Here is a 25,748-nt window from a genome sequence, read left to right as displayed (position 1 = left end):
TTCTCATGGTTCTGCTCCTCTCACTCTGCATCACTTCCTGGAGGTTGTTCCAGTCTCCATGGAATTCCTCCACTTTATTATTCCTTTTAGCACAATAGTATTCCATCATCAACACATACCACAATTTGTCCAGCCATTGCCCAATTGAAGGGCATCCCCTCATTTTCCAATTTTTTGCCACCACAAAGAGTGCAGCTATGAATATTCTTGTACAAGTCTTTTTTCCTTATTATCACTTTGGGGTACAAACCCAGCAGTCCTATCGTTGGATCAAAGGGCAGACAGTTTTTTATCGCCCTTTGGGCATAGATCCAAATTGCCCTCCAGAATGGTTGGATCAATTCACAACTCCACCAGCAATGCATAAATGTCCCTACTTTGCCACATCCCCTCCAGCATTCAGTACTTTCCTTTGCTGTCATGCTGACCAAACTGCTAGATGTGAGGTGTATCAGAGTTGTTTTGATTTGCATCTCTCTGATTATAAGAGATTTAAAACACTTTTTCATGTGCTTATTAATAGTCTTGATTTCTTTAACTGAAAATTGCCTATTCATGTCCCTTGCCCATTTTTCAATTGGAGAATGGCTTGATTTTTTGTACTTTACCTAAGTATTTTATATTGTCTCGGGTGGCTTTAAATGGAATTTCTCTTTCTAATTCTTGCTGCTGAACTGGGTTGGTACTTGATTTTTAGCTCTTTATAAACTTAAGTAATTAGACCTTTATCAAAGGTTTTTGTTAGGAAGATTGTTTCCCAATTTGTTACTTTCCTTCTAATTTTAGTTACATTGGTCTTGTTTGTACAAAACCTTTTTAATTTGATGTAATCAAAATTATTTATTTTGCACTTTGTGACTCTTTCTATGTCTTGCTTGGTTCTAAAATCTTTCCTTACCCAAAGGTCTGACATGTATACTATTCTGTGTTCACCTAATTTACTTATAGTTTCCTTCTTTATATTCAAGTCATTCACCCATTCTGAGTTTATCCTGGTGTAGGGTGTGAGGTGTTGATCCAAACCTAATCTCTCCCACACTGTCTTCCAATTTTCCCAGCAGTTTTTATCAAATACTGGATTTTTGTCCCAAAAGCTGGGGTCTTTCGGTGTGTCATAGACTTGCTGAGGTCATTTACCCCAAGTCTATTCCGCTGAACTGAATTCCTTTCTGTCTCTTAGCCAGTACCAAATTGTCTTGATGACCACTACTTTGTAATAGAGTTTGAGATCTGGGACTGAAAGGCCACCTTCCTTTGTATTTTTTTTCATTATTTCCCTGGATATCCTAGATCCTTTATTCTTCCAAATGAATTTTGTTATGGTTTTCTCTAATTCAGTAAAATAATTTTTTGGTAGTTCAATGGGTATGGCACTAAATAGATAAATAAGTTTGGGTAGAATGGTTTTTATTATATTAGCTAATCCCACCCATGAGCAATCAATGTTTTTCCAATAGTTTAGATCTAGTTTTAATTGTGTGGAGAGTGTATTGTAGTTGTGTTCATATAGTTCCTGTGTTTCTCTCGGCAGATAGATTCCTAAGTATTTTATATTGTCTCGGGTGGCTTTAAATGGAATTTCTCTTTCTAATTCTTGCTGCTGAACTGGGTTGGAGATATATAGAAATGCTGATGACTTATGTGGGTTCATTTTGTATCCTGCAACTTTGCAAAAGTTGTTGATTATTTTGTCTAGCTTTTTGGTTGATTCCCTAGGATTCTTTACGTAAATCATCATATCATCCGCACAGTGACAGCTTGGTCTCCTCCTTGCCAATTGTAATACCTTCAATTTCTTTTTCTTCTCTAATTGCTACTGCTAGTGTTTCTAGTACAATATTAAATAATAAAGGTGATAATGGCCATCCTTGTTTGACTCCTGATCTTATTGGGAAGGCTTTGAGCTTTTCCCCATTGCAGATGATGTTTGCTGATGGTTTTAGGTATATGCTGTTTATTATTTTTAGGAAAGGCCCTTCTATTCCTAAACTTTCTAGTGTTTTCAATAGGAATGGATGTTGTATTTTGTCAAAGACTTTTTCTGCATCTATTTAGATAATCATGTGATTTTTGTCAGTTTGCTTGTTCATATGGTCAATTATGTGGATGGTTTTCCTAATATTGAAACAGCCCTGCATCCCTGGTATAAATCCTACTTGATCATGGTGAATGACTCTTCTGATCACTTGCTGGAGTCTTTTTTGCTAGTATCCTATTTAAGATTTTTGCATCTATATTCATTAGGGATATTGGCCTATAGTTTTCTTTCTCTGTCTTTAACCTTCCTGGCTTTGGGATCAGTACCATGTTTGTGTCTTAAAAAGAATTTGGTAGAATCCCTTCTTGGCTTATTCCGTCAAATAGTTTGTATAGTATTGGGGTTAGCTGTTCTTAGAATGTTTGATAGAATTCATTTGTGAATCTGTCTGGACCTGGGGATTTTTTCTTAGGGAATTCTTTGATGGCTTGTTCAATTTCTTTTTCTGATATGGGGGGTTGTTTAGGTAAATTATTTCTTCTTCTTTTAGCCTAGGCAATTTATATTTTTGTAAGTATTCATATCACTTAGATTGCCATATTTGTTGCCATATAATTGGGCATAGTAGGTTTTAATGATTGCCTTGATTTTCTCTTCATTAGAGTTGAGGTCTCCCTTTTCATCTTGGATACTGTCAATTTGGTTTTTTTCTTTCCTTTTTTTAATTAGACTGACTAGTACTTTGTCTATTTTATTTGTTTATTCAAAGTACCAGCTTCTAGTCTTATTTATTAAATCAATAGTTCTTTGACTTTCAATTTTATTAATTTCTCCTTTAATTTTTAGGATTTCTAATTTGATCTTCATCTGAGGGTTTTTAATTTGTTCACTTTCCAGTTTTTTAATTTGTATGCCCAATTCATTGACCTCTGCCCTTCTTAATTTGTTTATATATGAACTCCAGGATATAAATTTCCCCATGAGTACTGCTTTGGCTGCATCCCATAGGTTTTGAAAGGATGTCTCACCATTGTCATTTTCTTCAATGAAGTTATTAATTGTTTCTACAATTTGTTCTTTACCTGGTTTTGGAGAGTCATATTGTTTAATTTCCGATTAATTTTTTATTTATCTCTCCAGGTACCCTTACTAATTATTATTTTTATTGTATTGTGGTCTAAGAAGATTGCATTTATTATTTCTGCCCTTTTGCACTTGTTTGCAATGATTTTGTGCCCTAATACATGGTCAATTTTTGTGAATGTACCATGTGCTGCTGAAAATAGGTGTATTCCTTTTTGTCCCTATTTATTTTTCTCCATATGTCTACTAACTCTAATTTTTCTAAGATTTCATTTGCTTGTCTCACCTCTTTCTTGTTTATTTATTTGATTTATCTAGTTCAGATAGGGGAAGGTTCAGATCTCTCACTAGTAGTTTTTCTATCTATTTCATCCTTGAGCTCCTCTAGTTTCTCTTTTAAAAATTTGGATACTTTGCCATTTGGTGCATACATATTTAGTATAGATATTTCCTCGTTGTCTATACTGGCTTTTATCAGGATGTATCTTCCCTATCTCTTTTAACTAGATTTATTTTTACTTTGGCTTTGTCTGATATCATGATTGCTACTCCTGCCTTCTTTTTATCATTTGATGCCCAAAAGATTTGGCTCCATCCTCTTACTTTCACCCTATGCGTATCTACCTTCCTCATGTGTGTTTCTTGCAGACATCATATGGTATGGTTTTGAATTCTAATCCACTCTGCTATTCGCTTGCTTTTTATGGGTGAGTTCATTCCATTCACATTCAGAGTTATGATTAGTAGCTGTGTATTTCCCAGCATTTTGATTTCAACACCTGGTCCTGCCTTTTCTTCTTTCACTATTTCCTTCTACACCAATATTTGTTTATAGTCAGTCCCCCTAATCCCCCCCTTATTTTACTTCCCTTTCTACCCCCTCCCTTCTTTTTCCCTCCCTTCTTTTACCCTGTAGACTTTTTAAAATTTCCCCCCCTACTCTCTCCCTTGTACTGCTTCCCTCCCCACCAGTCCTTTTTTTACCCTTCCACTCCCCTATAGGGCGCAAATCTATTCTCTTCCCCAATGGATTGGATTGTTCTTCCCTCTTTGGGTCAGTTTCAAGGTACGTAAGAGTTGAGTATTTCCTATCTCCAACCTCTTTACCCTTCCAGTGTATCGATGTTCTCCCCCCTCCCGCCATGAGCTTCTTTGTGACATATAAATTCACCCCCATTTGTTTCTTTTCCCATTTCTTTTAGTCATAACCTCTTTTTTAGCTCTAATCATGTATATATATATACATACACATGTATATGTATTTATGTATGCATATATCTTTATACCTATTTATGTCTTGTTCTTTCATCCTATACAGTTTGTCACTGTTCCCTCTAAGTGTAATTCTTCTAGCTGCCCAGGTGATAGCAACAGTTTTTAAGTTACCAATGACCTCTTTTCTTAGAGGGATACATAACATTTTAAATTATTGAATCTCTCTCAAAAATTTTGTTGTTGTTTTGTTTTCCCCCCTCTTTTTTAATTACCTTTTGATGATTCTCTGGAGTTCTGTGGTTGGACATCAAATTTTCTGTTCAGGTCAGGTCTTTCATTTATGAATGCTTGGAACTCTTCTGTTCTGTTGAATGACCATACTTTCCCCTGTAAGAATATAGTCAGTTTTGATGGGTATTTTATTCTTGGTTGTAGACCTAGTTCCCTTGCTTTCCGGAATATTGTATTCCATGCCTTTCTTTTTTTCAGTGTGGATGCAGCCAGATCCTGGGTTAGTCTCACTGTGTTTCCATGGCATCTGAAGGGCTTCTTCTTGGAAGCTTATAATATCTTTACTTTCATCTGATAGTTTTTTAATTTGGCTATAACATTCCTGGGTGTTGTCAGTTGGGGATTAAATACAGAGGGTGATCTGTGGATTCTTTCAATCTCCACTTTCCCCTCTTGTTCTAGGATATCAGGACAGTTTTCCTGGATAATTTCCTCTAGTATTATGTCCAGGCTTTTTCTTTTGTCATGGTCTTCTGGTAGTCCAATTATTCTTAAATTGTCTCTTCTTGAACGATTTTCTAAATCGTCTGTTTTGTGAATGAGATGCTTCACATTTTCCTCAAATTTTTCATTCTTTTTGTTTTGTTTTATAGTGTCCTGCTGCCTTGTGAGGTTATTTAATTCGAGTTGTTGTATTCTGGTTCTTAAAGATTGGATTTCATCTCTGCCTTTTTGGTCATCCTTTTCCTTCTGGTCTGATTTTCTTTGAAGATCATCTTTCTTCCTCTTTACCTCATCTTTCATCTCCTCTGCCTCATCTTTCATCTCCTTTGCCTCATTTTCTAGCTGGTTGATTTTGGCTTTTGAGACACTATTTTCTCGTTTTCATTCAAGTGCCTCTGTTTCCAGATGACTTATCTTAATTTTTAAGTTCTTTTCCCATTTGTCTTCAGCCTCTCTTAGTTGTGATTTGAGTTCTTCCACAGCCTGTATCCAATTCGCTGGGATTTCTGGTTTATCGTTTGCTGATCTCTCCCCCTCTGTTCCATTTGCTGAGTAATAGCTGTCTATTGTAGTTTCTTTCTTCTTTTTCTGTTGTTTGCTCATATTCGCCTCTTATTTACTCTCCGTATTTGTCTGTGCTCTTGTTCCTCTCATTTTTTTTTGTTTTGGGGGGGCTTCTCTCAGCCTCCCCTCTTGGAGCTTTAACAGAATATCTCTTGGTGTAGTCTCTGGGGGTGGGTTGTTGGGGGTTTGAGCTTCACTGTACTCTGTGGGCTTTTGATTGTCTTAAAGTCAATGAGGATGTGTGTGGAGCCTGGGCTTCCCTGATTTCTGGAGACTTTTGATAGGATTAAGTTCAGCTTGGTTGGGCTGGGTTTGCTCTGAATTCTAAACTTCCTGGACAGCTGGAGCAAATATGGAGGATCTCCAAAGCTCTGGCCAGGCTGCCAGGTTTGTGCTCCTTCTAGGCCACCATCTTGACTCTGCCTCTAGGTTTCTGTTCTTTCAGAATACCCTGCTCTCTAAGGATGGAGGGGTCGTGGCCTCCCTGGGTTCTGAAGGCTCCTGATGGGATTATGTTCAGCTGGTGTGGGCCAAATGATCCCTGAACCAAAAAACCTCCTCCTCTACAGTCTGTGTTGAATGCCCAGAGACTTGCCCAGGTTGCTTTCATAGTAAGCCCTTTGGAGCAACCCCTTTCCTGGCCCTGAGGTTTCTGTCCTTTCAGAAGCTCTGAGGGCTCCTGATGGGATTGGGTTCAGCTGGTGCCCTAAAGCTGGAACCTCCCTTGAGACTCAGATGGAAGGACCCAGTCAGGGGGCTACAGGCTTCCCCCTTCTCTCTATTTTCCCTGCCATCTGTGTTGGGCACCCCAGAGACTGGCTCAGGTTGCTTTCAAGGTGAGTCCTTCAGAATAGTCATCTCTGAGGCCCTTTCGCTGGCACTGAGGTTCCTGCTGCTGCCATGGGCTCAGCAGTCTGGGTTGGGCTGGATGGGTCCTGGGACCTTCTTTCTTCCTACCCCTTAGATCCAAGTGATCTAGGGTTCTGACTTTTGGGGGGCTGTACCTTTTGATACAGGTCCAGGAGGAGGGTTCTCCAGGTCTGTCCTGTTGTTCAGTTTGAATTTCGGTGTCCTGGGAGCATTCAGTTTGTGATCAGTAAGGAAGCGTTTTCAGAGGTCTGAACCTTCTCTGCCTCTAAACTGCCATCTTGACCGGAAGCCCCAACTCTCCCTTGATATTCTTGATCTCTTGTTCTTCCAGATGAACTTTGTTATACTTTTTTTCATATAATTCTATAAAATAGTTTTTTGGTAGTTTGATAGGCATGGCACTGAATAAGTAGATTAATTTGGATGAGATTGTCATTTTATGATTAGCTCATCCTACTCATGAGCAATTAATTTTTTTCCAGTTATTTAGATCTAGTTTTAATTGTGTGGATAGTGTTTTGTAGTTATGTTCACATAATTCCTGCATTTCTCTTGGTAGATAAATTCCTAAATATTTTATGTTATCTAGAGTGATTTTAAATGGAGTTTCTCTTTCTAATTCCTGTTGCTGAATTTTGTTGGAAATATATAGAAATGCTGATGATTTATGTGGGTTAATCTTGTACCCTGAAACTTTGCCATAGTTGTCTTTTAGTTGATTTTCTAGGAGCCTTTAAGTATTGTAAAGATTAAAATTTAGGAATATGGGGAGACTGAGGCAGGTAGAAATTAATTTCTCTCTGCAAGGAGTATTATATTTTTTAGAGGTTTATTAAAGGTTAAAGATTAAAGAAAATACAGAATAAGAAAAAACACGTGCCTAGGCCAGAGGCCTAGGCCAGATAACCTCACATTACATAAGAGATGCATCTGCTCCAAAACGGAAGTCCAAAAGAGGCCCCAAAAACCTTTGCCACCAGCTTAAATCCTTCCTCAATCTTGGCCCACCTCAGAATTCCTGTGAGATTACAAAGCATTTTGGGGAAGTAGAGCAAAGGCTTGTGGGGATTGTAGTCCTGTATTCGAGTCTATTTTTTTACATTCCCTCGTTTGATCATTGTTGGGGAGCAAAGTTTCCCCAAAAAGGATCATGAGAACATAATCAACTTAAACATTACAACAATTTGAGGATAAGAGAAAGGGAAAAAAATAAACCAATAATTGCTGAAACACATTGACAAAAAGCCAGTTAGGGGGCAGTCCCCTTTGACATAAAAGTATACATACAAATAAATGTTCAATCAACCACTCCCAAAGTTCAATTTTGTGCAACTTATGATCTGGAGGCATCTTCATGGTGGCTTCTCCAACAGTTCAGTTCTGGATTCAGAGAGGTAGCATCTTCTTTACCTAAAATTCTTCTCAAAAGGAATTTAAACTTTGCAATTTAAATAATAATATTTTTTTTTACATTCCCCCCATTAAGAGGGTGATTAAAAAACCGTGATCACTTAGGGATGCATGGCTGAGGTATATGAATCAATTGGCAAGAGATATTAAAAAGATATCAGAAAAATCCAAAAGAAAAGAAAAAATTTCTAGATGAAAATATAGACTATCAAAGTCTTATGTGTAAAAATTCCAAGTAAAAAGAAAAATAAATCTATAACAGGTCCTTGAATCAGGGCCCAATCAAAATGATCTAAGCAATGATGCATTTACCCAGTCAATAGCCAGGACTACAGAAAGTTACCACACTATGAAAGGCAGAAAAGGGGACCAGATTATAGGAGCCAAGGTTTTAGGGATACTCGTCTGTGAGTATTTTCAGAGTGAATGTGGATACAAGGAAAGCCTATGTTGAGCAATGATAAACATAGTAACCTTGAGTCTTCACACTAGGTTCAAGACCTTTGTATTGGCCTAGAAGTGCATCAATCCATCCTGGATTGGCTTTTCTTTGGCTCTGTGCAATGGCTCTTTTGTGTATATCTTGTCCTGGAATCAGACAGAATCATTAAGCAAAGTCCCATAATTTATTAAATAATTAGTGGCATCATTTTTATAGTCACAAGCTTTTTAGGGCATGCATTAGCAAATGTATCTTAAACTTATAGTACTGAAAAATCAAAAAGTTAAAGAAAATCTTAATGCTGGTGACATGTACTTCAAATATAAAAAGGAGAGAAAAAATAATAAAAAAACTGAAAAAGTATATTGCACATGCAAGAAAAATATAATAATAAAAGAGCTTTAAAAAATTCAAAAATATAACTTATAATCATTGACACTGTGTCAGCTAAGAAACTATAAAATGCAAGGCTTTCTCACAAAAAAATGAGATCCATTTCTTTCCTCTTAATATCTGACCATGATCACTGTGAGTAGAAGGCAAATGAAATGAACAAGTTTAACAATTTTTTCATTTTTAAAAAATACAGTAGTACAAATATGTAGGTATCAAAATCCCCAAAATTCTCAATAGCCCAATTAATTGCAATAGCAAACAAACATGCTTTCATAGTTCACATAAGTTGCTGTATGACATTTTTAAAATCTATGAATTGATGGACATTGACCTTTTACTCTATCCCTTCTCCCCAAAAAAGCTCAAAACATTTTATACAGATATTTTATAAACTAACCAAATTTTCTAGAATCCAAAAAAATTCCCACCTTTTACAAAGTATTTTTCTTGACAGATAATTTGGGCTAAGGGTCAAAACCTCAGGGTAACTCTAGTCATTATAAGAATTGGCAAGAATATGGAGGATGAACCCTCCTCATTCAAAGAAGACCCAAGGCTGTTTGAGATCTTCAGTTCCTGAAAGAAGAGAACTAGAGAAACTATCTGCTTCTGCAGTAGTTTTTCCTTCCCCTGCACCATAATTAGACTCTCTCTGCATATTCTATTCATTATATACAGATCAAGGACTCATTTGGATTTTTTTTAAGTTGACACTTCATCAACCTGATCCATGTTTCTTCAGGAGTTCATGGGTTTGCTTACTCTCTTAACCTATTTGGAGACTCAATGTCTCTAACCTAGTTATGAGGAACAACACGAGAACTGTACTAATCTGTTACGTGGCTAAATATTTTTGGGGCTCTGCAGCTTCCTAGAATTTTTCTTCTTCAAACAGTAAGGGTCACAGTCCTATCTTTAATGAAAAGGTTCTTAAACTTTTGTGTGTCATGGATTCCTTTTGCAAATCACTTCTTAAAATAATAATATGCAATGACTAAAAAATAATAAACAAAGGATTACAAAGAATTGTTAATATATTATATTAAAATGTAGTTATCAGAAAATGTTAAATTTATCCATGGACTGTAAGAATCTCTGCTCTAAAGTGAATGAGACTCAAGGCTTTAACTTTGACTTGAGAGTCAGGTCTAGAGATTGGAGGTTCTGAGATCAAATTTGGCCTCAGACACTTCCTAGCTGTGTGACCCTAAGCAAGTGACCCAATCCTAATTGCTTAGCCCTTACTGCTCTTCTGCCTTAGAATCAACTTACTATTGACTCTAAAATGGAAGGTAAGGGTTTTGTTGTTGGGTTTTTTTAAGTACAAAATTGGCCATCAAGACCTTGACTCCTCTCATAGATGAAGAAATTTAGCCGCTGAAAAAGGAAATTACTTTCCTAAGGCTACACATCTTACTTGCTACCAGACAACTATGTACTGAGAAAGGGGCTTACCTATAAGTAGATGAGTTTACTTATCTATAAAGAGAAGGTATCAGATTAGATTAGCTAAGATTGGTTTGAAAAGCCTCAAAATCTCAGAGGTCATCTAATTCAATTTATGCCTAAATAAGCACTTCTTCTAAAATATACCTCACAGACAGTTGTCCACCTTTTGCTTGAGGTCTTGAAGTCTCAGTTACCTTCTTAGGAAACTCATTCCAATTTTGGACAGCTACCATCACTGGAAAGAATTTTCCTTTGGGATCATATTTAAATGTCAGCAAAAAGAATCTGAGTGAACAGATTTTGTCAGGCAGGTAGTAGAGACGATTATTGTTGATGTGAACTTTGACTAGATAGGCTCTGGTCCCTTCTGGCTCTGATATTATGCTCCCTCCCACTTCTAATATTATATGATGCTGTCAATACTTAGGAAGCAACCTGGTTAAATAGAAATGGCATTTGACCAAGAAATAGGAAGCTCAGATTCTAAACTTTACCACTTACTGACTTTAAGATTTGTAATATATATATACCTTTCAAGATGAATGAAACAGAAAAATATAATACAAAACAGTTAATTATCAACCAATCAACAGTATGCTTCAAATTATAGCAGAAAGAGGCTGGAACAAAGAGTCAGAAGACCTGACTCTGACACTTAGTAACTGACAATGTGACTTTGAGATTATTAATCCTCCTTCTGTCTCTCCAGCTACAAAATAAAGAGTAGATAATATAAATTTATAATATTTTTCCATTGTTACATGATTCATGATTTTTACCATCCCTTTTACCTCCCCTCTCCAGAAGCTGACAAGGAATTCCATTGGGTTTGATATGTATCATTGTTCAAAACCTATTTCCATGTTATTCATATTTGCAATAGAGTAATCATAAACATCAAAACCTTAATCATATTCCAATCAAACCATGTGATCAATCATATATTATTCTTCTGCATTTCTGTTTCCACTATTCTTTTTCTGACTATGGATAGCATTCTTTCTCAAAAATTCCTCTGGATTGTCCTGGATCATTGCATTGATAGTAGAGAAGTCCATTATGTTTGATTGTGCCACATTGTATCAGTCTCTGTGTACAATGTTTTCCTGGTTCTGCTCCTTTTGATCTGCATCAATTCCTGGAAGTCTTTCCAGTTCACATAGAAATCCTCCAGTTTATTATTCCTTTCAGCACAATATGAGTGACTTCTAAGGTCTCTTCAGCTGAACAATTCTGTGATTCTGGGAAGATTTTAAACCTAGTGAAAAAGATTGTACCTACATCCACATCTGCTGGAGCATTATACCATACAGATTGTTAAACATAATTGTATTTAACCCTTCTAGAGATCAGGATTGAATTTTCTTTGCATAAAAACAAACTCTTTTCCATGTCCATAATGATCTCTGATACAGCCAAATTCTTCATAAATGAATGGCATTGATTGCAAATAAAAATAAATGACATTTACAATGTTTTATCATTTGCATACATTATCTAATTTGACCCTCATAAGACTATGGAGCAGGTATTAGAGCTTTTATGATCTCAATTTTACAGCTGAGAAAACTGAGTCTTAAGGATGGCAAGTGACTTCTTCATGGTCACATAAATGCCAAAAGCAAAATTTCAAAATGGATCTTAGCACCTAAGCTACCTCAGGAGGAATGATAGACGCACAGTGCCACCTGTCCCTAATACTGGAGGAAAGAAAAGTTCAAAGCAAACAAATTTCAGGTGTTTGGCACAGGACTGTTAACTTCCTAACCTAGACTGGAAGTAGGAGAAAGAATATAAAAATTCCTCTGAGGCAAGGAACTATATTACTTTTGTATTTGGATTAATACCTAGCTGATAGTAGAAAGGTTAGGGATAGGACCTTTAATTTTGTTGTCACCAGGAGCTCCCCATGAGGAACTTCCTCTACCATTGCAGAGCAGCACCATTTCCACAACACATAAATATCTGCCTAGAGCACTCAGATATTAAGTAGTTACCCAGGTTTTGCAGTTAAGATGTGTTGGAGGTGGAACATAGTAGGGCCTTGCTCAGTCTTTGCTGATTTATGGGAAAGTTCATGGGTAGCTACATGCCTTTTGTAAAAGTTCCAGAACCTTGGGAAATACCTGAATTCACTTGACAGTTCATCCATCTGTTTACTTTATTTGATTTTCAGAATCTTCTGTTGCTTTATAGCCTGTGTTATATAGACACAGCTTTGGAGGTGGTTCCAATAGACTTTAATGAAACTCATTAATTTCGAATGTCTGCTGTGGGCAAAACCTAAATGGAAACACTACTCCTCTGGAAGCCTTTTAATTGTTGGATATCAAATTGCCTTTCTGTATTGCATCTTAGTTGGTCATCCATGAAAATTGTATTTTTTATAGAAATTCCTCCACCTTCTTTTTACTATAAAAAATCTGAAAATATTTCCAAAAATAGATGCCCAGGTGCTGACGCAAAATGAAAATAGAAAAATCCAACAGTATGATATTGGGCACACACACCAAAAAAAAAGGATCTTTAATCTCTTTAGTTTGAACCTGTGATGTCACTGGAATGGATAATTTTGGGTAAGGAGTCCTTTATCAATCCAGATTAAAAATTGGTCTGCAATTTGAGGTCTTGAAAATTTTGTCTGGGAAACTAAGGAGCAGAATGAATTTTGTAAGTACTCCACAGTCACTACTTGTCAGAAGCTAAGCTTGAACTCAGATCTCCCTGATTCTATTATACCCACTACATCTACTCCCCCCATAACCCTCCTCCTGTGTTTAATGCTATGTAATCAATAAAACATTTATTAAATACCTACTATTGTACCTGGTACTATGCTAAGCACTAAAATATGTGGGTGCTTTGGCAAGGGCATCGACGGACAATCAAAAGGTCTCAGTATGGCCCTGGTTTTTCCACCAAGTAGTAAAGCAATGATTCAATACAATTCAGTTCAGTTCATCAAGTGCCAAGTAGTATGCTAAATCTTGTGACAGGCACTGTGATAGATACTAGATATATTTTACCTCTCTGAGACTGTATAACTTTCTAAAAAAAAGAAAGTTGGACTAGATGCTCTCCAAAGTCCCTTCTAAGCTCTAACAGTCTATGTGACTAATAAGAACATCAACCATTACTGTAAAGGGTAATTAATTATTAACTGTAAGTATAAGGCATTAAAAACACTACTATTGTTGTTGTTTTTTAAATTAGTATTATTATGAATCAGTAAAAAAGGGCAGATGCTGAAATATGTACTATGGATTGAGACTTCGACTGCAGAGCTCATTGTTTCACTTGGTTGAGAGGGAGGGGGAGGTAAATTAATCTTAATTGTGAAGCCTTAGCCTTGTCTGTCTGCTTAGCCCGGAACATGTCATCACAGGAGCCATTTAAAGCTTCTCTCCAATCTGTTCTGAGCTACTTTTTAGAAATACAGAACATGATTTGTTTTCCATACAATCAGCTTTATTCCCAGTGTGACTTATTCTTTTGCTAAAATTTAATATTCACCCTTTCTCCCTTCTCTCCTGGAACAGAGGTAGGTACGGAAGAGATGTCATAGAAACATTTCCATAACAAGAATCCTAAATGCACTGTAGAGTTGGAAAGAACCAAAGAAAGGTAGGAAGACTAAAGGACAGACCATAGAGAAAAATCAACATAGAACCCTGTAAGGATTGCATATTAGATGCTTCAAACACCAAAGATTGCAACATTAGGATTTTTTTTAATTTAGCATAAAATTAGAGAGCTGGCCTCTGAATCAGGAAGACCTCAAGTTCCATCTTTATAATATCCTGTCTATGGGAACCCCTAAGCAAGTCATTAACATCTTCTGAGCTCTTGGATCTCATAATCTCCAGAAACTCACCATTCTGCAAGAAGAAATCAGTTATGAAGCTCAAATCTTCTTAGATTACTTCCCACCCTAGCTGCAGTACTTCATTCTGTTCCCCTTGCTGGTTACTCCATTCCCACCCCACTCCTTTTCAATTTCTTTAACTTTTCTGACCTTCAAGTAGATCACACTCATCAATAGGGGTGGAATGTTTGGGGTTTGTTCTTTTGTTTGTTTCTAAATATGTGATTTTATTCAGAAGGAAACTTAACTAAAGCAGACCAACATCTCCTCGGCATCTTTTGGTCTTGGAGAGTTGTCTGGGACATTAAGTGGTCACACAGAGAGTATATTCACCTGGGGCAAGACTAAACCCAGGTATCCAGACACCTTAGTCTATTTCCCTATGTATTATTCTATGCTTTCTCTTGTCATCTCTTTAATAAAAGTCTTAACTAAAATAGGGAAGACGGTAGGTTGGTGAGAATAAATGCACTATCTTACTCTGATCCTTATGCCTCTCCTATAGGTGACCTTTCCAGAAGCATTTTTTCCTCACAACATGTCTATGTTCTGTCATTTCAACAGTGAATACTCTTCATGTTCTAACTTGCTTTGTGATCTTTAAAGTATGGGACAGCATAATGATCAATTTAGAAATAGATTATATGGGTTCAAATTTTACTTATCTCCTATATTATCTAGGCTAGATGATCCTCTGAGACTCAATTTCCTCATCTGTAAAATGAGGGGGTTAGAATAGATGACCTTTCCAGTTTTGAATCTATAATCCACTGAAATCAGATGGAAATCATAAAATGTATTATGGAAAAAGAGATATTTAGCAATTTAAATCTTTTGAGTTACTTTTAAAATATATACACCTTCTCTGCACAATGTATGCTGTGCTCTTTTCCCTCCATGAGTCTATTTATTACAAAACCAACTGTGCCTCCCCCGTCATGTGAACAGCTCCCATTGAGGTCAAATGGCATTTTGAATGGTAGCAGAAAATGAACCTGTTAACTTGATTCTGTTTTCCTTTCTCCTCTAACACTCATTGGTAACTGTCCTTCAGACTTCTTAGTCCTCTCCATTCCCTATCCATACCTGAGAAAGCTGCTGTAGTGAATGGTCAGTGACCTTCAGTCTTTTGGTACTTCCTCTCTAGGACCTTCAGCAATTTCTACCTAAAACAAGGGTCTAGTTAGCTGCCTTCCCACCAGGATGCTTGAGTACTGAGCATCTGTTACCCTGCTGTGTCACCATCACTCCAGCGTTCAAAGGGACTCTGATTGATAGGCTGAAGGGAGGAAGGCTGGGCAGCCTAGCTTGGATAGCCTGTTTTGACCTGAAATGGCAGAGGCTTCCCATGGTTGTTTGTAAGTGGGGTGCTAATTTTACTTAGTAAAGTACTTAATTTCACACTTTTCTTTTTTCATTAAAACAGTCCTGCTGCTCAGACCCTGGGGCCTAGATTCCTTTCACTTACAGCTTTGGAATAATTTAAATTAGCTTGGGTTAGTTAATATTTAATTCTTTAAGAAAGGCTAATGCTGGATTTGACAGCTGAGGAAGCAATTTGTAATGCACAGTGAGGGAACATCTAGGTATATCTATCTTGGTCAGGAACTTGAACTGTCCATTTTCAATAAATTATTTGCAATTCAAATTATTAACTTCATAGCAAACTCACCTTCTCTTATGAATGTGATAGATGAAAACAGGTTCACTTTCTGTTGCCTTTGAATGCATGTCAATGACATGGGTACTTGGAAGGTAATATAGTGATTCCAGGAAATGCCATAGTTTGAGAATAAGGTGAAGCAAGCAATCAGACATCACCTGGGGATTATGATTTCTTTTCAAAAGACGGAATTCATAATAATTTCAATTACATAGCCTCTGGGGATAGTTGTTATTTTTCTATAGACCAACATATTTCAGAGGTCATTGAAAAATGAAAATAATGATCTTTCACCAAACATGAGGCCCACAATTATTTTTCTCCTCGGAAACTGTTGGGCTAAGAAAGTTTTTCTATAATGACCCATCTCTGTGTGAAAAGGAAAGATCTGAGGAGGGGAAAGGAATGTTGATTAATCAATAACTGATTTGGACCAAGTGCACCCTGGAATTACTGTGAGAAGGGTGATGATCAGCTATCCCCAGTGGCAGCAGAGCAGGTTTCATGTCTTTGGATGGGAGGAGAGGTTAGTGAAATTGTGGCTCCTGCAAATCAGGCAGAGATGCTCCTACCCCAAGAATTCAATTCCCAGGATATCCAAAGACATCTACTAAGGTTTTAATGATATTGTATTTGTGAATCTGATGCTTTATTCTTCACAACTTACAAATTGCTCTCAGATAGCAGATAAACTATTTGTAAACAATCCCTCTCTCATAGCAGGATCTACTTCATTTTTGTCTTTATCTCCATCCCCAGAGCCTTGGAAGGAGTACAGAGGAAGTACAAAGCTTATTAAAGCTTCCCAAGGTGGGAGAAGCTTTAAGGTAGGAAGATAGAGGAAGGATAGAAGTTTTGGATGCCGCGAGGGGTGGGGCGGAGCCAAATTAGAGATATGAGGTGGCAGGAATGAGTCAGAAATGCCTTGTTAATTATCAATGAGCCACAGCAAAACTCTGATCAGTGGACTACTCAGAAGGCTTGTACCCGTCCAAAGATCCAAACTTAATACCACACAGGTCAGGTCGGAGAGATGATAGAGAAAAGAAAGCGCCTGGCCGAAGGCCAGGTCCTAGGTGAGGGAGATAGAGAGGGAACGGAATTAAAGATGGAGCTTGGCTAGAGGCCAGAGGCCAAGCTCCAGCAAGGACAGACATCAGTGGGAGCTGAGATCCTAGAGGAAGAGAGAGGGCAGAGCTTGCTGTGGCTCTATTTAATCTCTTTGATATACAAATATACACAATACATAGGAATGATTATCATTGGTTAACGACAAGGTATAGGTGTGGTTTCTCTTAACCAGGTGAACACAAAGAAACCTGTTTTCCCACCTAACCTGGGGGAAGCTGGGGTCAAGGGTCAGAGGCTTTCCTAGCCAAGCACAAGACTGAGCATGCTCTCTTCTAAGACAATCTGTACATACTAACTGTTTCCCTTGCCCATAGCTAGGGGTGGACTGCTACACTTATCACCATCTCCATTTAATATATGAGGAAACTGGGGTTCGGGGATACTAAATGACTTACCTAAAAGTTGAAACTTGAACTGGTGCAGCTTTATTTTGTTACCCCATTATATCTCTTAGGTTTACATGCTGTCTCCAAAGATTTTCTCTGCATTGCCTACAGAAATATTTCAAATCCAGCACACTCACCTTTGAGATGGCTAATATTCTGCATTGTAAACAAAGCAGCTAGTAATATGTGTGTGTGCTTGTATGTTACTATAAAAGAGTCTGAGGAGGGAGATTTCACTCGAAAGCAGAAACAGACTCTTAGAGACTGCTTCAGATACTTAACAGCTATGTGTCCCCTCATCTGTAAAATAGCACCCACCTCCTCCAAGGACTGTTGTGAGGATTAGATGAGATAATACTTGTAAAAAGTGTTTCACAAATCTCAAAGGACTGTTATTAAATGGTATTAGAGTTGGAAGGACTCTAAAGAACACATCACCTAGTCCAAACCCTGTGAGAAGTCTAAAGCCCTATTTCTTACAACCCTTATAAACAGACACAATACTCTTCTTAAATACCTCTAGTGAAGGGGAGCTCACTTTGTTCTGAATATTTTTAATAACTCTGTTAATGTTAGTAAATTTTTCTTTATTCTAAGCCAAAATCAACTTCCCTGTAGTTTCTAGCCAGAGCTCTTAGTTCTTCCCTCTAGGTTCAGGCAAGATGAGTCTAATTTTTCTTCCTCATGAAAACTCTTAAAACCATTAAAATAGACTGCAAAGCCCCAAGGAATCACTCTACTTTCCAAGTAAAACATTCTGTAGGATTAATACAGCTGTGAGACCTTCTCTGTGCATTATCCACTTTTTAAACTAATCCCAATCCCTAGCATAAAATATTTTAATTTTAACAAAAAGAATACAATTAGTGATTATTGGAAGAAGCAATAAGATGTTGTGGAAGGAGCAGAAAACTGAGTCAGGAAACTGGGTTTTTTCTAGACCTGACTTTTCCACTAACTTACACAAAGTTGACCTTGGGAGAACTCCTCTTCTCTCCTCTCCTCCCCTTCCCTCTCTTCTCTTCTCTTCTCTTCTCTTCTCTTCTCTTCTCTTCTCTTCTCTTCTCTTCTCTTCTCTTCTCTTCTCTTCTCTTCTCTTCTCTTCTTTTCTCTTCTCTTCTCTTCTCTTCTCTTCTCTTCTCTTCTTCTCTCCTGAGGAGTTGTTCTACCTGTTCTCGGAGGTCCCTTCTGGCACTACATCTTATAATTCCTATGACTGGATAATCTTTAAGTTTCCTTTCAGCTATATTTTTCTATACACAGGATCACAAAGCATTACATATTTCTTTTATATTAATAAACAGGCTTGATCCTCATTTTTATAAAATTATTTAGATACAGCATAATCCAAAGGTAGAGAGATGGACTTAATGGTCTCTCATTATCTCTTGTAACTGTTGAAGTCTATGATTTTAAAATGAGGCATTAGAAAAGATATTAGGAATGTTCTAACAATCCCAATGCAAAGCATTCCTTCTTTATACTCATAGTTTGGTTCCCTTTTGTTCCCAAATCATCAAGAAAATTTCAGATGAAATTGAATTTTTAATTCTATGTGATTCTTCTTTTCTTCAGGGATGATCTGGTCTGAATGTAAGGAGATATGGGAAGAAGGACCCCGAGAATATGTCATGCACCTGTGGAACCTCTTGGATTTTGGGATGCTGTCCATCTTTGTGGCTTCCTTCACAGCCAGATTCATGGCTTTTCTAAAAGCCAGTGAAGCCCAAATGTATGTGGATCAGTATGTACAGGATGATAACCTCAACAATGTTACACTTCCCCCAGAAGTGGCCTACTTCACCTATGGTAAGACATCATTCCTTATCTTTGCTGGCCTTATGGCTTGGGAGTGTGTGGCACAGTCAAAAGAGCTCTGACCTTGAAAGACTTCAGTTTGAGTCTAGGCTGTGTAATTGATTGCTGTGTGACATACGTAAGTCACTTAAATTCTCTGTTATCTCTTTCATCATCTGTAAAATGGGATAATAATGCTTATAATCTCTATGAATTTCAAGTAAATGGCTGACACATGAAAGAGGAAGTAGACATTCTTCTGGGTCCCAGAAAGAAGAGGTAAGAGTGGAAGTAGAAGAGGTGGGTGAAAGTTGGAGGGAGGCAGAGTTGGATTCAAGGAGAGGAAAAAGCCCTTAGTAAGGAGAATTGTTCCAAAGGGGAATGGGCAACCTCAGAAAAAGGCTTAAGGTAGAGGCTAGATAAGCATTTGTCACGAGAGAGATTTTGAGCTTCTTCAGTTGAGTTGAACTATTTGACTTGTGAAGTCTTTTTTTTTCCTTCTGAGATAGTGATTGTCTGAGTATTATGAATAATACTTTACATATGTAAGGGATTATCATTGTTGTTCAATTGTTATTATAATGACACCATGCTGATTAAAGAGTATTTCCTATAATGATGGAAATGGTAACTCCATCTGCCTTGTCACCTTTGTGAAGGGTAGACCCTAAAACAACCACACATACACCCACAAAGAAATTTGGTTAGTGTATGTAATTCAGCAAAATGGGAAAGGGAATCACAGGTTTCCTATAAACAAACATAAAAGATATCTTCTTAGCAAAGACATCTTTACTTGGTAATGACATATTTACATTCTTTATGGACCCACATTTTGCCTTTAACAAATATCCAGTATTTCTAGTTCCTATCTAGAAAATAACTATTGTCTAGCATTTATATTTGTAAAACATTTTGTAAATATCATCTCATTTGATCCTCACAACAATCCCAAATAGCAAGTGCTATTATTATCCCTATTTTACAAATAAGAAAACCACCACAAGTAATGGTTAAGTAATAATAATAATAATAATAGCATTTTAAAGTTTATAGCATACCTTATATATTTTATCTCATTTTATCCTCACAACATTGAAAGATAAGTGCTGTTATGATCTCCATTTTACAAATAAAAATACTGAGGCATAGTTAAGTAACTTACCCAGTGTTACTCAGCTAATAAGTATCTGAAATTGGATTTGAATTCAGGTCCACCTGCCTCAAGTTCCAGAACTCTATCCACTGCAATAACTAGCTGTGTTTAATATTATTCATAATAATTATAATAGTTAGAAAAGTAAGGCAAAGTTGTATAACATAATTGTATTCTGACCTAGATAATCAAGATAACTGGATTTCAGTCCCAACTATAGCAGCAAGCAACTAGCTATGCAAATATGTGACCTTGAGCTAATATTTCCTCTTTGAGTCTCAGTTTCCCCAAATTATAAATGAGAGAGGAGAACAAAAAGATTCAATGGCTCCTTTCAGTTCTTAAGTGATTCCATTCTTAAATGATTTTCAGAGGTCAGATATTTCTGAAATTCTCAGGATTGTAGATTGGCAAAAGATGTACTGATTCAGTGAGGGTTCCCAATGGAGAAACATGTGTTGGATCATAAAATGTCCCCCTTTTGACCAAGATGAAGTTTATTTGGCCTGGAAATTCTAATAACTAGATAGTGTAATAACAGGCATAAATTCTCAATCCAAAAACCCATTGTGCCCAGCCAGTGTGCTCCTTATCAAGTTTACATAAACCAAATCACATTTTAAATGTTGTAGGGAAGCTCACCATTGAAAGAAGTCCTGGTGTGATTTGTTTGTTTGTTTGTTAAATAAAGGATCTTTCCCCAAAACCTCTTGCCACTGGTTTGTTTGCAAAGGCAGGCTTCCTAAAAACTTGATGCACATATCCTTGCTCATTGTACTCAGCTCACCAGAAGAAACTGAAGAAGCCATGAGGCTAAGATTTCGGGGGTTCCTTGAAAATTGTCATTTTATTAATAACAGAGCCCAGGGCATATTGCTGCTGGCTGATCATGAATTGTATTTCTTCATGTATAGGTTAAGGCTATCCCCAGACAACAGTATTATTATTCAAATTTTCCTAGTTTGCCCAACCTGTCTTGGGAGTGTTTGATTTGTTTTACTTTGTCATTTTGGATTTTTTTCCCTTAAATGTTTGTCTAGGTTTTTGAAGAAACATCTAGTAAAAAATGCCCTCTGGTGGCCATAGAGTATTAACATTCAAACCTTAAAGCACAATTACAGTTATAAAATGCCAAAGCTGGAAACTGAGGCTCAAAGACTTTCCCACTGTTACACAGTTTATCAGATGTAGGACAAGAAATCAAATCTCCAGATTTCCAGTCTTACTTATCCCTAATGCCTCATCCATTAGCTGTTATGGCCCGGGAAATTATAAGAGACCTTTGATACACCCCATCTATATCAAACTGTTTGCGGGAGATTGGGTCAAGCAGAAGCAGATCTCAGAAGAAGGATCAAATATTATTTATTTTACTTATCTTTTGTTTGTTTTTTGTAAAGACTGACCCAGTGCAGTAGCTCTAAAAAGAAATCACCCAAAGTCAGAAGTCAGAAGACCTGGGCTTAGATCTTGGCTAAGCAACTTATTACTCTAAAGCCTCAATTGCATCCTCAGTAAAATTACCCTGGCCCTTGGCTGTGTCCTCAGTAAAATAAGCAAGTTGGACTAGATGGTCCCCTTTTTAAGCACAATAAGACAACCAACCATTTACCTACAATGTGCAAGGCACTGGTTTAGGTGCTGCAGGTACAAAGATAAAAAGGCAAAAAGTTCTACCTTGAAGGAACTTATAGTCTACCTGTTCTAAATGTGATCCTGTAGAAAAAGTATATTGAGTTTGAAATCAAATGGCCTCCATTTAAAAGCTGTTTCTGTATTACTCTCTGTGTTATCTTGAACAAATCATTTAGCTTCTCCTGGCCTGTTTTCTCATCTGTAAAATGGGGAGGCTAAGCTAAATGATCTCTAAAATCTTTCCTAGCTCTTAATTTCTGAAGTTAATCAATGTTTCTTAATCAATGAGAGCAGCTTTTGTGAATATGATACAAGTCATTTTCTTGGGATGAACAGGATCTCATCTTGCACTGGACAATTAATTTGTCTGGAGATAGGGAATTATTTGAAATATCACCATTTTTTCCTTTCATTTTTCTATTTGGATTTCAATGTTATGGACCATCAATTTTGACTAAATTTGAAGAGCAAGATAGGCTATAATTTTGTATTTTTTCAAGTCATTAGGTCTCAGTTTAAACAAATGCCCAGTTAGTTGAAGACTTCCTTCTCTCTTTGAGTTTGGTCACTGAAAACCAAGAAAAATAGGTATTTGTTGGCATATTTGTAGGCTTTTGTATATACTCAATCAGCTCTGTATCTTTCTCTGACTCTCTGTATGTCTCTGTGTCTGTCTGTCTGTCTGTCTGTCTGTTTCTGTCTCTCTCTCTGGAAGGAAGGAAGGAAGGCATTTCAACAGGAAAGTTTTCCTTACATAGAGAAGCAAAGTTTCTACTTCTGACCTGGGAATGCTCTACACCCATGAAATCACAAAACTGATCCCTTACTCCTCCAATAGCAACAATATTAGTTAAATTAAAGCCCCCATCAACTCAATGAGAGAGTTTTAACATTTAACTCAGTGTTAAAATGTTTTTACATATAAGTGAAAAAATGAAACTTTAGAAAAAAAATCAAGCTTAAGCTGGTCTTGTACTCAAATTATTTCCTTGAGTAAGCTCTGGAGTATCTTTAGAAAGAAAAAAAAATACCCTTATTTCCTGTCTTAGAATCGACACTAATCGACTTCCAAAACAGAGAAGCAATAAGAACTAGAGCACTAGTTCTTATTGAGATTATATGAGATTAAGTGACTTGATTAGGGTGATTAGGAGGTGTCTGAGATCATGTACATACAGGACTAGTCTCCAAGTTTGGCTCACTATTTACTGAGCCATCATACTGCCCCAAAGAGTGCCTATTTTTCATAGGGATGCTTGACTCAGCTAACCAAAGGCAGCAATTACTATTAAAAGGGAGAAGGAGTTGGGGGTGGGAGTGGGAGAGTTATTGAATACAGATTTAATATGAACAAAAATGTGACCAAGCAGTAAAAAAAAGATCACATGACTACAGACATTGACAATTTCCTAAAAGGCTCCTCTCATCCTTCTGCATCAGGACAGCTATGTTCACTTTTTTTTTTTAATCCTTACCTTCCATCTTGGCAATGGGGGTTAAGTGACTTGCCCAGGGCCACACAGATGGGAGGTATCTGAGGCCAGATTTGGACCTATGACCTCCAGTCTCTAGGTCTGGCTCTCCATCTACATTTTATGAAAGGTGCTGCCACACTAGAGCATGTACAAAAGAATTGTTCAATGAACAGTTCAATGAAAGGATTGAAGATAATGTCATAAAGAGATTAAGGGAAATGGAGAAAACAAGATTTGGGGAAGATTACAAGGACAGGGGAGGACATGACCATTAACTCAAAGTGTTTGAGGAGCTGACAGAGGATGAGGAATAAGACTTCCTAGAGAGAGAGAGTTGGGCCCCAAGTGAGAAAAACTTCTTCATGATTTAAGCAATTATAAAATTCAGAAGACTAGATCTTTTTTAAAAAAGCTAGATGACAATACATAAAAGATATTGTACAGTAGGGATGGTTTAGTGTAACCTCTGTGGTTCCTTCTAGCTCTGATATTCTTCCAGCTCTGGGATTCTGTGATTTGCAGTCATAGAGAAGAGAAGTTTATATAAATATTCTACTCATGAAGGGGTTTTTCTCCCTCCCAAACCTACCAAGTGTTTTTTTTTCATAATGTTAAGAAAAGAACCCAGCTAAATCAGCTTGTAGATCTTGTTAGATTAATACAGCAGTATCTGTCTTTACTCATCTCATTGTATTATTTACAATTCATTTTTAAGACAAAATAGGTCAGGGGACAGCTAGGTGGCTCAGTGTAGTAAGAGCCAGGCTTAGAGATGGGAGGTCCTGGATTCCAAACTGACCTCAGATAATTCCTAGCTATGTGACCCCAGGCAAGTAACTTACCTCCCATTGCCTAGACCTTTCCATTTTTCTGCTTTGGAAGCAATATACAGTATTGGTTCCAAGATGGAAGGTGAGGGTTGTTTTGTTTTGTTTTCAAGGCAAAGTAGACAAACTGAAAAAAGATTTTAAAAAATCAATATTAATACTCAGATGTAGAGCAGTGAGTAGAGAGCTAGCCTCGGTAATCAAGAAGACTTGGATGCAAGTAGCTGAGACTTTACTGGTTATGGGACCCTAGGCAAGTTACTTAAGGCTTCAATTTCCCAGTCAACTCTCTCAGACAAATAATGCTTTCCAAGTATTTTCTTAGGCATCACCCCTATTCTTATTTCACTTTCCACCCTTTCCAATCTTGATCCTATATTTAATCAGTTTGACTCAATACTAAATAATTTCTACTCTCAAATCTCTTGCTCCGTGTTATGTCTTATGCTTAGATTACTTTCACAATCTCAGCAGTGGATTACTTCCACCATCCAAGTCTTCCACTTCTATATACTTACAGAGCTGGAGGAAGTCACACAATAAAGTTAACTAGGTCCACTGAAATTTATCTTATCTCAACTTAGGCTCTCACTACAAGGTAATCCTTTTACTCCTCTTTAGTTGATTCTCTATCCCACTCCCTTCAAAGATTGTTCCAAATCTCCCACTTTTCTTTCCCTCTCCTTTTCTCAGATGAGAACCTGGCCCCATCCTTCATATTGGGAAGCAGAGACTATCTTATGAACTCTCTCTTCTCTGTATCTTTACATTTCAATCTCAAAACATCATCCTCTATTTTTCCCTTCTTTACCCTAGTCTTTGACAATGAATTGGCCCTTCTCTTTGCCAAAGCCAATCCTTATACAAGTAGCCTTGTCCCTATTGCATCCTAGTTTTACTAACAAATTGCTCCATCAATCATCTGATCATCCTCTCCCTCTTTCCTCTCTTCCTCCTCCACCCCCTCCTTCCCCTATCCCCATATTCAATCTCTCCTTCTACTAGGATTTTCCTTCCCTGCTCCCTACAAACAATCCCAAGTCTCCATCTTTAAGAAATCCTCACTAAACTATGCTATCTCCTCAAGCTATTATCCTTCCTATATGCCTCCTCTCTTTCACACTCAAACTCCAAAAACAAAAATAAATTTAAACTTATTGCTTCCACTTTCTCTCCACTTTTCATGTCTCAGCCCTTTGCAATCTGGCTTTGTCAAATCATTCAATGGAAATTGTTTTTTCAAAAGTTCCCGTTTATTGCTTAATTGACAAATTTTGTGTCCTTTCTCCATTCTCATTCTTCTCGACTTCACAGAATTTGACACTTTTGATTTTTATTTTGACATTGTCCTGGATATTATCTCTTCTCTGGGTTTTTCTTGCACTTCACTGCCTTCTCCTCATCCTTCTCTTATCCAATTCAAACTCCTTTGCCAGGTTTTTAACATCATTCCCTCACTCTGGGTATATTTGAAGGTTTGGTTCTGTGCCTCTTCTCTTCTCTATCTCTATTACTTACTTGATAACCTCATCAACTCCCATGGCTTTATTTATCATCTCTATGCATATGATTCAGTAGTAGTAGTCTCTCGGTAACCGAGGATGATGATTGTCTTTGTGCGTTTCCATCTATGATAGATGAGTGTGCACAAAGACACTTATGCGTGAAGGA

General features: G+C 37.2%; 1 protein-coding gene across 1 annotated transcript in view; it reads left to right on the top strand.

The window, feature by feature from the left end:
* Positions 1-25,748, top strand: part of TRPC7 (transient receptor potential cation channel subfamily C member 7) — a 460,933-nt gene that overhangs the window by 271,725 nt on the left and 163,460 nt on the right. The window contains exon 6 of the mRNA XM_016428186.2: positions 18,763-18,996. Coding sequence (XP_016283672.2) covers positions 18,763-18,996 — 234 coding nt within the window. The remainder of the gene's footprint in view (positions 1-18,762; positions 18,997-25,748) is intronic.

This window comes from Monodelphis domestica, chromosome 1, assembly GCF_027887165.1.
Source record: "Monodelphis domestica isolate mMonDom1 chromosome 1, mMonDom1.pri, whole genome shotgun sequence".
Lineage (NCBI taxonomy): Eukaryota > Metazoa > Chordata > Mammalia > Didelphimorphia > Didelphidae > Monodelphis > Monodelphis domestica.
This window is presented reverse-complemented; position numbering and strand designations above follow the sequence as displayed.